The following is a 14518-nucleotide window of genomic DNA, read 5'->3' on the forward strand; positions in this document are numbered from 1 at the left end:
CAAGGTCAGGCTAGGTCAGTACACTTGAATGAATGACCTTCAGAGGAGAGCCAGTGTTTTCTTGTGATTAAGGAGGTGGGAGTCTTCTACTTGGAAACTTTCCAGAGGGCCTGAAAAGGTGCTAAAAGGGATATTGCCACTGGTTGCCATATTTTAAGTAAAAGACAGACCCCCAGATTTTTAACACTTATGCTCATAAAAAAACATGTCATTTTTGCAATGGAATGGAGATGTGAGCTCAGACATCTTCAAGTAAATTCCATGTCCATCCGCAAAGTGCTATGACTGCCAATACAGTCCCTTTCACCAATGCCAGTTCTCTACTACAGTTTTGGAATTGTAGGTAAACATAGTAGTATACTGTAAATAGTCTAACGTATCTGACTCAAAATACATGGCAGCTTCAGTGGTGGCAGTTTTAGATACCGGTTAAATTTTTCCATTATTCTTTGTAATCCAGAAATACTGCATAAATTTAAAGCATTTTGTAAGTGATTTTTAGAAATGAGCTTACCCGTCATAAAGGGGGAGCCATCTCAAACTAAAGCATTTAATAATGTAAGGCAGTTCTGCTAAGCAATTCGGAACAGAGAAAAACTGTAACTGCAAGAGAAATTGGAAGAAAGATGTACCTAAAACTGGATTTCTTGAAGATATCCGACCGCTTTTTCTGCAACGAAAGTGGCAAAACCAAACATGTCTAGTTTATCAGCAACTGCATCTACATAAAAGCCAGGGGACTACAAATTGTAATAGCTGGGCAACCAGTACCAAGATAGTATTAACAGCACAGTAATTGTGTTATGTTTTAGCAGAAAAGTGCATTTTTAAGTTTGTTTCCAGATTTATAGTTACCCAAATGTCCTTGACTACCTCATACTTGAGTAGAACTGAAGACATCATCTCAAAATTTCTGTTCCTCCTTGCTCATCACTGTTTCAGAGACATTTGCATCCCTAGTTGTCTGTTGCCAGCACAGCATAAGGTTGACAGAGTCAGAAACTGAAGAATTGCCGCAATGAACAAAATACTCGTAGATTACAAATCTGCCTTTGGGATTCGCCTGTGTAGGTCTGAACTTTCCGCCTACTCAGGGTTCAGCTTTGCTGCCAAACCCATAGCAGTAACCACAGACCAAGCCACAACACCAAATTTAGTATTTATTAGTACCAGTGAATCCAGCTCCTCCAAAAGCCAATAGACTTTTATCCTTTTCCACCAGCACAGCAACACAAGTCTGTACAACAGCAAAGCAAGCAACATCAGAAATTCAGAGGAATAAATTACAACTTGACTAACAGCGACAAACATAAAAAGGGTGTCAAATTTTTGAACTCCAACAAAAAAGATGGGGAAACAGATGATACAGCTTATTTCATAGTAGAAGCATAGTATCGCCTTGTTTGTTCATTAAGCTCATATTATTGCATAACTTTTAATATAGGAAAATGTCAAAAGGGGCTTTGTTCACTGACCAAGAGCTGACGAGGAGCTACCAACCTGTCACGTAATGGCTTCTGCTTACAAGTAGTCTTTTGCCCCCAAAAGTCCCCATGCATGCTATCAGCACACAAAACATTCTATCTTACATAACAGATATTAACCCAGACAACTGGCCATCTGCCAGCTTAAAAACAAAAAGCAAAATCTATAAACACAGTTCAAAACCTACAAAGAAGAAAGGCTGCAAATCCTTAGATGCAAAGTTCATAAAAGAAAGATTGACAAATGATTTACTGTCTGGGGCTTGCCAAAGAACCGTGCTACAGCTACAGCATTTGCATAAAATAGTTCACAGCCATATTGAATTTAAGTAACTATTTTCTATCATTTAGCACCTTAGGAAAAGAAGTATGACCACAGAAGGCATATGAAATTTCATTACCATGCAGAAAGCAAATTTTGAATGAAAAGTAACATTTAAAGAAGCATACCTCCATATAGCATGTCTGTAGCACTTACAGAGGAAGATTGTTTTAAAATTACACATTGCTCAAAGAAAAAAATATACTTTTTCATAAAAGCTAGGTGTTTTTAGAATCTCAGCTCCTCACAACAAAAGCACTGGGAATAACTTACATTAAGTTGATTTGCAAAGGTTTCTGTAGATGCAACCAAGGCATAAAAGCCTCAAACAAGTTCTGCAGGAAGCCAGATTAAATAAAAACAAGCTTTTTACCTTTCTGATGCAGGAAAGGATTCTTTCAGTGGTTGTGTAAATATTTTTTTTAAAAAAAAAAGCATCCCTGTGTACACAGCTATAGTATCTCACAAGCACAGGTGATTAGGTAGCACCTTAAATTTGCAGCTGTAATTTAGAATAGATGCACCTTTATTAGCTTGAAACCCAGCTTAATTTACAACTATGTGATCTTTACATGTTTTGTAGATTTAGTCAATTCTGAAGAGCACATAACATGTTATCATTAGAACTGCTGAATACAAAGAAATTGAACAATTTACTAAATTAAGTGAAAGTATTTATAGGTGCACAGAACAATACGATTTACAAAACCTAGCTTGTTGAATTCCACTTTATAAACCATTTGCTCCTAAAAAATACATACTGTAGCAGATTAAGTTCTAAGGCATAAATTAGTTTCATATTTTATTTCTCATTTTTCTCCACCAGTATCGGTCCTGACTACAACAGAAATATTTAAGACACCACTTTGACTGCAGGCTTGGGGAATGCAGTTTTGCTTCATTTGCAACTACAGCACTGCCAGGAATTTTTACATATTTGCTGAAGGATTTTGCTTACTCTCTTACTCTTAATTAAACCACGTTAACCAATCAGGAGAAGTTGGAATTTAAAAAAAAAAGGAAACCCCTCGGAAATCATTTGTATCCACATCCCTGTGGCTTACACACAGCCCTTTTAACCCCTCCCCAGAAACACACAGAGGAATTTTAATAGGAGCATGAGACTGTCGCAGCACTCATTTCCATCGCCACCAAAGTCGTCCCCTTTAGGGGTGCTGACAATTTTTCCAAAGCTTAAAAAGAAAAGACATTGGGTTGCGAGAGGAGGTAGTAGCAGAGCACTGGCTGTTTTGAAATCCTTGCTGGAGAATTAAAAAAAAATAATAAAAAAAATAAAACAACCCCAAACCACGAGCTCGATCTCCTCCAATGAAAGAGGTACCACAGGGTGTAGGCAGGTTGCCAGGCAAGCTCGGCAGCGTGACCGCACTGCATTGAGTTTCTTTAATGAAAGCCAGGAAAGAACACATTACACAGTGTTTCTTCTGAGAGCCAGCTAGCCTCCAGTGATTGAAATCAATAAAAACAGTCGGCAAGGGGCCCAGTGGGGGAAGAGAGAAATCTCCACTACAGCATTCAGTTTGCTTTCCACTTTCTCCCTCCCCCCTAAAGTTAAAAACTCTGAAGATCACCATGACAAGCTACTTCGCTTCCAGCGCTGGGAAGACGCTGGTGGGGGTTTAAAGGAAGCAAGCACTTTCCTTCGCCTCCCTGCCTTCGCTCTCCCCCCCGCGCGAAGGAAATGAAAGGCTTGTTTGGAATTTGAATCCCGCCTGGAAAAACTTCATCGGACAAGTGCATCGTTCTGCATTTCAGGAAAGGGATGGATTTTACAGTCGGAGCATGCTAAAAGGTGAGAGGGGAAAGAAAAGCGGCAACTTGATTCAGCCAGAGCCCACATACAGGCTAGGATGTCCACCACAGCAGAGGGAACCTCTGAAGCTGCGGCAGAACTGCAAGCAAGCGCCTGAGATTGGCACAATCCACATCCTAAAGCAGCCGAAACAGGGAACACGTGACCGACACACCGACCCAGGTAAGCAGAACCCGCTTTTAACGATTCTCTGTACCGCGTCCAAAATCAGAGCGAGACCTTTCTGCTTCAGCCTCTACAGATTGCCCCATGTCATCCCTCGTTAACCTCAGGCAAGTTAACACATAAGCTTGACCCGTCTTGTCGGGCCACTAATCCTCACAACTATAAAACATGCACAAAAGCCCTTTGTTTACTGTTTTTGCGTTGAATTTGCTACCTGACAAGGTAGGACGGGGCCGTTAAGTGCAGCCCCTCCAGGAGCTCACGCTCCCAGTCCAGGAGGGCCCACTCAGAGCGAGGAAGCACGACTGACACCGCACGCTGGAGCTGACTGTGATCTGAGAGAGTGCCAGTAATGAATTTCTAATATGGTCCATATTTATCTATTTTATTTATGTATTTTAATCACCATAGCAGCCACATACAGCACATACTTGCACCGAGTTCCATGTGCTGATCTGTAGCATGAATTACAGCAACTTGCATGCACGGGGGGCTAGCCTGTTTTGTCAAAAAGAACTTTGCAATGACTTGTTGATACAGCCGAGGGGGATTCCTGGACATTGTTTAGGAATGACCAGCAGAGGTTTACCCAGCATGTGTATGTTCTGCCATTATCTTAATGCATGAAGCTTTTACACAGATATTCCTATAAAAATGGGAAAGACACAGATCACAGCTGCAGATCACAATATGCTTCTCAAGTTTTTGGCCAACTTCAGATGATTTATCAGGACTTCAGTGAGACATGAAGGGTGAAATCAAAGCCTGCCTTCTGCAAGGCAAGCAAAAATGATGATAGCTATATTTCTTTTCCAGCAGTGGCAGGAATTCATTGGAACAGATAATAAATAGGTGCCTGTGGAGCAAGGGCAACCATGCTTGCCCCTCCATGCTGGTCATCATTACACATTGACAGCAACACACACACACTCACTGCCGGAGAGGGCTAGGAAGGGACTGGATGCCTCCTCTTCCACTCACTGTTTCGGCACCTCATTATCCCAAGCCTGTGGGGTACACAGTCTGGATGACTCTGATGGTAGATAGAGAGAAGAGACTTAACTTCCCAGCATCTCCTTTATTTCTGCACCAGCAGGCAGAATGCAAGAATTTAGTATGTCAAGTGCGTAAGTATTTCTGCAGGTGCGATGTTGCACTTTCTTTGGAAAACACAGCCTTTTAAGGGTGACGTCGTTATTTTCACATCACGTGGAAATGACCCACACACTTGAAGAGTGACCTGGAGAACACCTCCATGACCAGAAGTAAGGGACTGTTATTTTTTGCACATAATTTTAAGCTCAATTAAAACATGAACTGTTCTGATCAAGCTATGAAAATAGCTGAGGCAGTATTTAAATAGTAAGACATTTTTATGCTGATTTTATCAGTCCAGTTTTGAACTCTAGACACAAAAAAGTCACAAAATTATAGCTGAAGATGTAATTAAAGAACAGTAATTTACAATGAAAAAGTAAAGTTGTGATTTATAACACAATACATCCCCATATGAGAGTTTGAGCATATCCACAGACCCGCAATTTACCTTTTCAGTATCTGCTCCGTGTTTTGCCTCCCCCTGCACAGATCCTTTGCAGAAATGACAGCATCTTCATAGTTCAGGAATCACAGCAACCACTCCCACACCAACTGACAAGTCTGTTTTGCACTGCTCTTGGAGCTAAATTTATCCTTATGCAGAGGAACTCATTCAAGTCTTTACTTAAAATTTCAAACAAGGAAAGCTTAGTGGAACTCAGACAATGCATATCACTTGTACCAACATTCTCAAGCTCAAATGATATTCCTCCCCATTATCCCCTCAGCAGAAAATATAAGTATTATCATTAAAGCAGAGTGCAGGGTATTTTTGTTCACAGTGATGCATTTTTCAGAGGCTAAGTGGTGTGAGTTTCCACAGTATTTATTGTTAATGGAATGTGTTCTTTTCAAACGTGCAAGAGAGGAAAAAAAGGTATTTTCTCATTCAGAAGTTTTGACCAAATGCAGCTATTCTAGCAATCATACCACACAGCAAGACTTGGCAAAGTTTTTCAGTCATGGCAATGTTATTAAAGCAGATTCCCTGGACTTCAGACTCTTCCTTTGGAGTATGGAGATCCAGAAGAGTCCCATGTCACTCTGCTGGGTTGGATACAACAAAATAGAACAAACAGGAGCCAGTTTCTCACATTTCTACTAGTCTTAATAGTTCCATGTCATCAGCAACAATCACATTTTCGGCATAGTCAAGAGTTCCTAACTGTTCATACCAATTGTCCCTCCAGCAAAATATGTTGGTAAAAGGGCTTTCTGAAAACAGTATATAAGGCTTTGTAACAGTCAGCAAAGTAGAGGAAATGGTTTTAAAGGTGGAAGGACATTTTGTTTTAATCTCACCTGTCTAAATCTTTATGAAGGGAAAGATCTGGGATTCTACAAAACAAGCTGAATGGCTATTCCAAAAATGCTGAAATTCAACAATAAAAGTGCAAACATCAGGGTCTGCTAAACACCTGGATAGCCCATCTTGAGTGATATGTAATACTTGTGCCTGCACTGGTGGAAAAAAGAGTGCTGCCCTCTGTTTCAAATGGACATGATCTGATACTTCCGCAATACTGTAGAGCTTCACGGTTTCTCCTTTCTGACTTATACCAGTGGTTCATGTTCACAGTACTGGATTCATTCAGCTGAGTATATTTACTTTGCTCAGTCTCAAATTGACAGCTTCTCTGTAACGTACCCATTCTGACTCCAAAATGGAACATAATTAAACATACAGTTAGAGAAGATACATTTTTTTCCCCATCTATGGGAAAGACTAATGAAGCAGAAGCCTAATTATTAAAAGAAAAATAAATGGTTATCAATCTCTGGGAAAGGTGGTTTTCCTTACAATTCAAACCGGAATTCTTATGATTGACTTAGGAAGACATATTTTGTTAAAAACAAAAAAGCCATCAAAACCCATTAAAAACTTCCTACTTCTTTACCAAAAAATTGTCATTAGTTTCAGCTTCAGAGTCCAACAGGATGTATAGCTAGATGAAATCAATGTCCTGGTATACAGACACTCTACTTTCAAATCCTCTATATTCTCCCAGACCTCAACAAAACTTCTATTCATTAATTTCTTATAAATACAACTAGCATCACTTGTAGTTTGTTATACTAAGATCTTCTAGAAAACTTAGCTAAATACTCCAGAATATATTTCATACACATATTTATGTATACACTCAACTGCACACACATACATAGGCGGGAACTTGCAATTTTCAATTTGTGATGAACAAGAACCAAAAGGAGACCCTCAAGAAAAAAAAGTATGCAGGATTAGTTTCTTTAGCAGAATATGTTCATTTCATGACTTAGCAACCCTCAGCCCTAAAACAGACACACACAGCAACACCCAGAACACAAGCAACCCCTCAACTGCTCTGAACATTCATACCGTGACAACTGAGCCTAAGGGTACCAACAGCTTCAGCTCATGCCTTGCCACTTGATTTGCTTTACAATAGAATAAATGCTTTGGGAGACAGAGAACTAGACCCTAATTTTGGTTATGAAAAGAAACATACCTTAACACAAAATAAGGAATTAATGTGATGGATATTACAGATTTCTATGTTTGACTTTATGCCCAGTGATAAACAGAGATGGGTGATCTACTGTGACAATTAATTTCTGTGAAATGATTATTCTTGTAAAGATATATAATTTCCATGAATAGACCTTTGAACACCTGTATGCAGAATCTGAACTTGTTTAAAGAAACAAGTACTATAAAGCTCCACTTGTATCTCATATACAGTTCAGTTTGCACTGAAAATCATGGTTTAAGAAGTTTTGCCTCAAGAAGAAAGGTAAAGGAATGATGTTTCTAAGACCTGGCATGAATTACATTAACTAGCTTTCCTTCAGGTCTGTTTGCTGCTCTTCCAACCACAACAATGAAGTGCAAGTAGTACCGTCTCATTAAACATAACTGGTAGCAAGAAAGAATCTGAATATATTGACAGTCTGAAATGGTCTCCTGAAAGTTCCTTAAGAAAATGCATCCATATTTTCAGCATTCTGAAAGTCTCTGAAATTGAAGTGCAATCCATTCCCAGATCCTATTTATTTAGGAACACTTTACATGCTTGCTGTTCTTGTGAGCTCCCTGATAACCCTACCTCTATGATACTAACTCTTTAAGCTCTCCAAATTTATCACACAGTCCCAGAATACTGAAATGACATCTGGTTTTTATAGCATCAGGTGTGCCCTCATTATGATTTTGTGAGGCAGAGCAGAAAATTGAAAAACAATTATGATTTAAGATCCTAAATTAAAACCTGTTGACTGTTTAGTAGAAATACTCCATAAAACCTGTTTGTATTTCAACAGACCACACTGAAGGATACCATTGTAAAAGCAGCACAAAACAAGGTGCTGGTGGTGTTTGCTTATTTTAGAATAAAGGCAACTAGCAAATTACCTTAAAATAAAATCGTATTATTCTATATTTCAATAATAAGTAGCTTACACATATTTATAAAATAAATACTATCATTTACCTGGATTGAATTTACAACTCATGTTAGTTTCAAAATCAAGCTTTACATGCAGAAGTTACATTTTACACCTTTGATAAAGCAAATATACACACAACAGAAAATGGCAGTTGCCCACCTAATTTTAAAGTCAAGTATTAAATATATTGGATAATTACAGACAGAACAACATGCAAAATACAAGAAAGCATGGACTGACTCACTAACAGGAAGACTAAGTTTACCACATACCTGTTCTGTTACCACGCAGTTTTGCAGGGATCAAAAGAAAATAAAATTTTAAGGTAGGAACAACAAGCAGCTGCTTCATTGCACACAGGGCAGCACAGCAAAAAGCACTGGTGATGGCCATTAGAAAATGCAGACTGTCAAAGGTAAATGTTTAAATTGTCAGTGAGAGAAGAGTCAACATTTCCATAGTGCACATGGGATAATGGCCAGAGTGGGAATAGATTGCAAAGCTTTGAAAGTGAAGTAGTTTATGCTTGGCAGAAGAAAAGGAGAGCAAAGGAAGAGAGAGATTAATAGCAAATGGAAGGTCCATCTCAAGGGAAATTCTGATCTTCAAGAAATTTTTAAAAAACTTAACTAGTCTGGAAGAAAGCCAAGATGTCTGAATTATTTTTTGAATGGCAACAGAAAAGCTTCCTGTTTCTTTTTACTTGCAAACAATACACCACACTTTGAAACAGAAAAATAAAACTAAAATGAAAACTAAAACAAAGATTCTATCATAACGGGACATTCCAGTATTATCAATGTGCAATGAGAAAGCAGGTATTTAAAATTAAATTAAAAGTCAAGATGTTTCCTAAAACACTCAAAATTGCAATCTCCAAAAGAAAAAAAAATCAGTTTGACAAATAAGTGTTCTTTTTTTTCCTTTTCTTTTTGTTTAAACTTTCTTTAGAGATTAGTACTTTTCCTTGGAATACTCAGAGCTAAAATCGTACTGGAAGGTCGTAAGGTAGAAATGGAGAAATGCCCCCCTGCCAGTGATGCAGGCAGCACAGTTATTGACACGTGGCGTCAAGGAGAACAGGGAACACTGGAAAAGTTAGAGAAGCTAGGAAAATCAACACCTGTTTCTCTTTCAAGATAGCAAAGACAAAACATTGCACTTCCTGCACAGGATTCTTCTGGATTCTCTGAATGGACTCTTCATTTATTTAATGCTTTCATAAGATCTGTCAATGGTCCTTAAAAACTTCTATTAATTGACTCCAAACATGCCAAAGCGGTTTTGAAGCACTGACTTCCCTACCACTGTACATGACTAGCCAGGCATCCAGTAACAATACGAGGTGTAAATTCATGACAAATTCCAACTTTCAGGTTATAAACAGGAGCATGATTCATACTTTTCCTGGCTTTGAAAATGTTTACCTTAATTTTTTTTTGGTACTTCTGCACTCAGATCTTGCTATGATTAGACTTGGGATACAACTGGAAATGTAAGATAATGATCTGATTCATCAAACACTCTTGACAACTTTCATGATGGGAAGTATGGGTCATGTTGGCAGTTTTAAGCCGAACTCTGCAACTTGCCTGAAGTAACATAAATTTAAACCAACTGTGGAACTTCCTAGCTTAAAAAATTCCTAACTTTCAGGCACGTGATCAGCACAATGTATCACAGAACTACATTTTCTCCTTTCATACAGTATATATTTGTTTTTACATATATAAACCCAAATAGGTTTATAGCGCCTAGAGCCTCCAACGTGATAAACATACCCCAACTATTTTGTTTTCTGTACATTTTTGCATGTCAGCTCTTTTGCAGGTTTACGTGTCTGCCCTACATAGCTGCAATTAGCATGGCCCAATGTAACAAATAGAGCTGACAGCTATTGCTTTCTGCATCCTGCCCAAAGACTTTTGCACTCCCCGTACCTTGCAGGGAGCCCTCGGCTCAGGAAATAGGGCAACAATGCCTAAAGCCTCATTGGACTTGAAAAAACATACACAACAGAGTTCTTCAACAAGGTGGAAACACCACTTAGAGATCGCAAAAAAACCAGCAAACAAAACAAAGAAGAAAAAAACCCAAACAAACAAACAAACAACAACAGCAAAAGAAAAAAAACACCAAAAACACTTAAAGAGTTAGCCACGATGCTGTTCAGTCCCCAAAGGTGATACAGCTCCTCTCTTGCTCTAGATGTGTCACACCAAAATTTATGGATTTTGAAGTACCTGATTATCTTAAATCTGCCATACCTTATGAACAGTAAGAATAGAAAATGTGAAATAAATACATGAACTACCCAGACAATATTCCAGACTTTTCTGCACACAGAACCAGCAGGAAGGCCTTGAGATGACCGTCGTGCAGAACGACGATAGACCTGGGCCCTACAGTTTCCCCGCAATGTAACGCTGAGCTTAGCTGCCAGAGGAATTCTGCAGGAAAGAAACATAGCAAGCAAAATTCCACGTAGTAGGCAATACAGTTTGCATAACATTTTTCAGCCCCCAGCCAATAGTTAATTTAGGGAATCTGAGAGTTCGGAAAGGTACCGTACTGTGTTTTAACTACTGTAATTAACATAGCTAACAGTTCTAGTCTATGCTTCCTAATGGTTAGATGGATGACTCAGTTCCAGTTGCAGTCAGGCCTTCTAAGTTCTGTGTGTTTTTAAGCATCAGCAAAGCCTTCTAGTACTACACTGCTACGCTAGGCTTGGCCAAGGGCAAGATATTGTGGTTAGATCACATACATTTGTTTATTTAATGACTAATCTGAGATGCAATTTCATAATTACTTTGAAGATTTCTGCCGCCACGGGAAGGCAGCCATGGGACTTATTCTAATGACCAGCGCAAAGAAGAACAGTGATATACACTGGAGAATTCAAACAGCACACAAAATGGAGAGAAAAGTATAAACTCTACATACACGAGGCCCTCACTAGCAAAATATATAGAATGTTCTTAAGTTGACAGTTTTATAACTCCAAATGGTTTTGCAAATGAAATCCAAACAAAAGAGCAGAGATGTACGTTAAATCACTCAGCAATTGCTGCTTAGAAAAACCAGCAATCACCAACTCCAGCAAACAAAAAGAGTTGCTTTAAATAAGCTTAATGAATGGAAAAAATTTCAGATTATTTGTTGTTGTTCTTTCAGATTTATTTTTCTATATTTTTGAATCTATACACATAATGACACAGTTCACCCTGACAAATACCATATAACCAGCTATCAATCACATCAACTTTTTATATGCTGAGAGAAGTCAGATACCAAGTGATAAAATGAGTTCAGGCAGAGGGCGTATGTTAAGCAGCTGTGAGTCCGTTTAAGCTGTCTATATGCCTAAAAGCTTAATGCCATTACACAGAGCTCTGATTTCTTCCTTTCCTGCTTTACACTAGAATATCCACATTATATATAATAGAAATTATTAACTTACTGGAAGAAATACAATCACACAGTGATTGCAGGAGTACAAACAATATGCTTATAAAATAGATGTATATTTTGCATACAGTAAAAGATTACACAACCAAATACTTATCTGTCGGCTCTAAAGAAAGCTTTACTTACAAATAAAAAAATATCAGGTAATAGCTTCAGGAACAATTTAAACCCACATAAGATAGCACTGCTGCCAAAAGACACACTCTCCATTTTCTCCCGGCTCTTCCCTGTGTTGGCCCAAGTGTTTGTACAGTTCTGTAAACTCATCTGGGTTAAAATTACCTCTCTATCCCTCCCCAAAGGTTACTTTAAAATCAAGTCAGTTCCTTAATTCAATTCACTGTGAATATTTCTGCCAGCAAAAAGAGGAGGTGCTGGCAAGGTGGAAGCAAGTGGCTGTGCAGCTTGTGGGATCCCATTTTTTGCAGCCTCTGGCTGAAGACACCATTCCTTAAAATAAATCTATGTGTAAAATACATAATGTTGCTGTGTGTGTCCTACCTTTTATGTATAGCGATGACGAGACTCAGCTTGCCAGCTCTCAGATTATCATAGATCTTTTGGCATTTGCTGCTTTGTAGGTGTGCCTTGCATTGCATGGTTTTGGGCTTTCAGTTCTTTCCCTCCAATTTCAAAATGACAGTAGAGGCCTGGTAAAGGCAGAAAACAATTTTTGCTTCTGAGGGCCTGAACTCAGGCTATTCCCATGAAGCACGAAGGTATGTCAGTCACCAAGAGTCTGGTTCTATTATGAAGACTGGCGACTACACTTCCAATGACGTCAGTCAGAGGCTGCAAAAAACTAGACAAAGGAGGCAGCAGGGACTGGGAAATATTTTAGTAAAAAGGAACAAGAAACTGAAGGGAGTCAGACGAATTAATGTTTATATGCAGGAGGGAACAGAAGGAGAAGTGAAAGTACAAAGAGCAGGAATATCTGGTAAGTGCACAGAAGGACACTGCGGGGCAGGAAGAAGGACCCCATGGAGCAGATGGGGTAACACAAGGACCAAAAAAAAGCTGACAGATGTGCTAAACCATGTGAAATACCAGAAAGGCAGAGAGCAGCGGAAGAAAGGGAAACAAAGGCAAAAGTAAGCACGTGAGAAAATTGAGGACATACAACCCTCGAGCACGTAACATGAACAGAACAGCTGCTGTTCTACATTTAGAGAGATGGTCAAGAGTAAAAATGGCATCACCCCAGACAAAGCACAGGACAGAGCAGGTAAACAGAAACACCTCAAAATGGAGAACAGGCAGCTTTCCCTGCTTATAGGTCAGATATGGATGCTTAATGTTGAGTGCAGAACCTGAAAACATCACCCAGAAGGCAGCTACTACTCCTCAGTTAGGCAAACAACAAGGTAGTATTTTTAAACATATGATATCCAATTTGTGAGTTAACCCAAGACTACCAATAATGTATGTATCTATTTTTATTATTCATAATGTGTCAGGCAAGAATCAGTCTATTGGGAATCCAAAAGAGTTATTTTTCCTTCTACACAGAGGGTAAGCATTTGCAATAGGACCATAACGACATGGACCAAATACCCTCACCAGGGATTTGATAATTTTGATAAAGATATTTTTCTTGCTGACACAAGCAAATAAAAAAAAAAAAATCAACAGATAACCAGTATAGCAAATTATAAATGTTTACAGTGTACAGAACATACATTTTCATAATATTTATAGTATAAAAGAGAAGTCACCCTCTGTTCTTCTTAAGTGAGGTATATATTCGGTTATTTTCTCCCTTTAGATGGTGTTCTCTGGCTGCTAGAGCCATTACTCCTTGAATTGCAGTGTTTAACTGTTCAGCATATACACTGACTTCCTGCCCATCAAAAACTGAAGCACAGGCAGGAAACAGCCAGCCAGGGAAAAAGATAGACTCCAATTGGAGTTGTCAGGCTTTCCAGCCCTCTCAGGTTAGAACTGCAGTGAGAAGATGCTGGTTAGCTTCCTGCATTTTAGAATGAGCGAGAAAATCCTCTTCAACTTCCTGCCTACCCATCAGTGGTCAACAAACACATCAGAAGCAATTTTTTGCCTTTGTTGCAAAAATTCACAGGTTTTCTTGCTAATTCTGGGATGGGTAATGGTAGCAGTCAATTATTAAACCGCTCCAATAGTTTCACAGATGATTATTGAGTTCAAAATAAAATTTTACTGTTATTATTTAGCTAACAAACAAATGCTACCATCTAATAAAAACCCATACCCGTAACTTTATTAAGATATCTAATCTAATAAATGAAGTAAATTATCTTCGCATACAGTACAAATAAAAATGTATGACAAGATGTGGTCAAGGCAGTTAAAGATAGAGGAGAACAATACGTGTTGTCATTCTCTGTCCTTCCCTTTGCATTTCTTCTTGGAGTTGCATCACGTCTGAAGACATCATTCAGATCTGCAATTACTGAAAGCAAGCAGCAGTACCCTTTTAAAAGTTAAACTCTAGCAGCCTTTTAAAAAGGCTCATAATTATGCAAACAGAACACACAATAATCACTGATGTGTGTAACCTCACAGCGTATACACTGTGATATGCTAACTACGAGCAGAACAGAGCAGAGCAATCATAAGGATCAGGTCAGAACTTGAAATCTTACTGCAAAAACTTCAATTTGGTCCACTTCAAACTCTTAGTCATAGAAGCATGCATAGGAAGCATGCAAAAATGTATTTTTACATGCCTATGTGTCC

General features: G+C 38.7%; 2 protein-coding genes across 8 annotated transcripts in view; one reads left to right on the top strand and one right to left on the bottom strand.

Annotated features, from left to right (window-relative positions):
- The window catches only part of C4H7orf50 (chromosome 4 C7orf50 homolog), a 135761-nt gene that overhangs the window by 33649 nt on the left and 87594 nt on the right, over positions 1-14518 (bottom strand). The window contains exon 1 of one of the 6 annotated variants that reach the window (XM_056337161.1): positions 11927-12082. The exons of the other annotated variants lie outside the window; for them this stretch is intronic. Coding sequence (XP_056193136.1) covers positions 11927-12067 — 141 coding nt within the window. The 5' untranslated portion in view covers positions 12068-12082. Of the gene's footprint in view, positions 1-11926; positions 12083-14518 lie in introns of those variants that run through there. 6 annotated transcript variants of the gene reach the window in all.
- Positions 2979-14518, top strand: part of GPR146 (G protein-coupled receptor 146) — a 57053-nt gene continuing 45513 nt past the window's right edge. The window contains exon 1 of one of the 2 annotated variants that reach the window (XM_056337152.1): positions 2979-3802. The gene's annotated coding sequence lies outside the window, so the exon portion shown is untranslated. The remainder of the gene's footprint in view (positions 3803-14518) is intronic. The other variant, XM_056337150.1, reaches the window with a different exon arrangement.

Source organism: Falco biarmicus, chromosome 4, assembly GCF_023638135.1.
Source record: "Falco biarmicus isolate bFalBia1 chromosome 4, bFalBia1.pri, whole genome shotgun sequence".
NCBI lineage: Eukaryota > Metazoa > Chordata > Aves > Falconiformes > Falconidae > Falco > Falco biarmicus.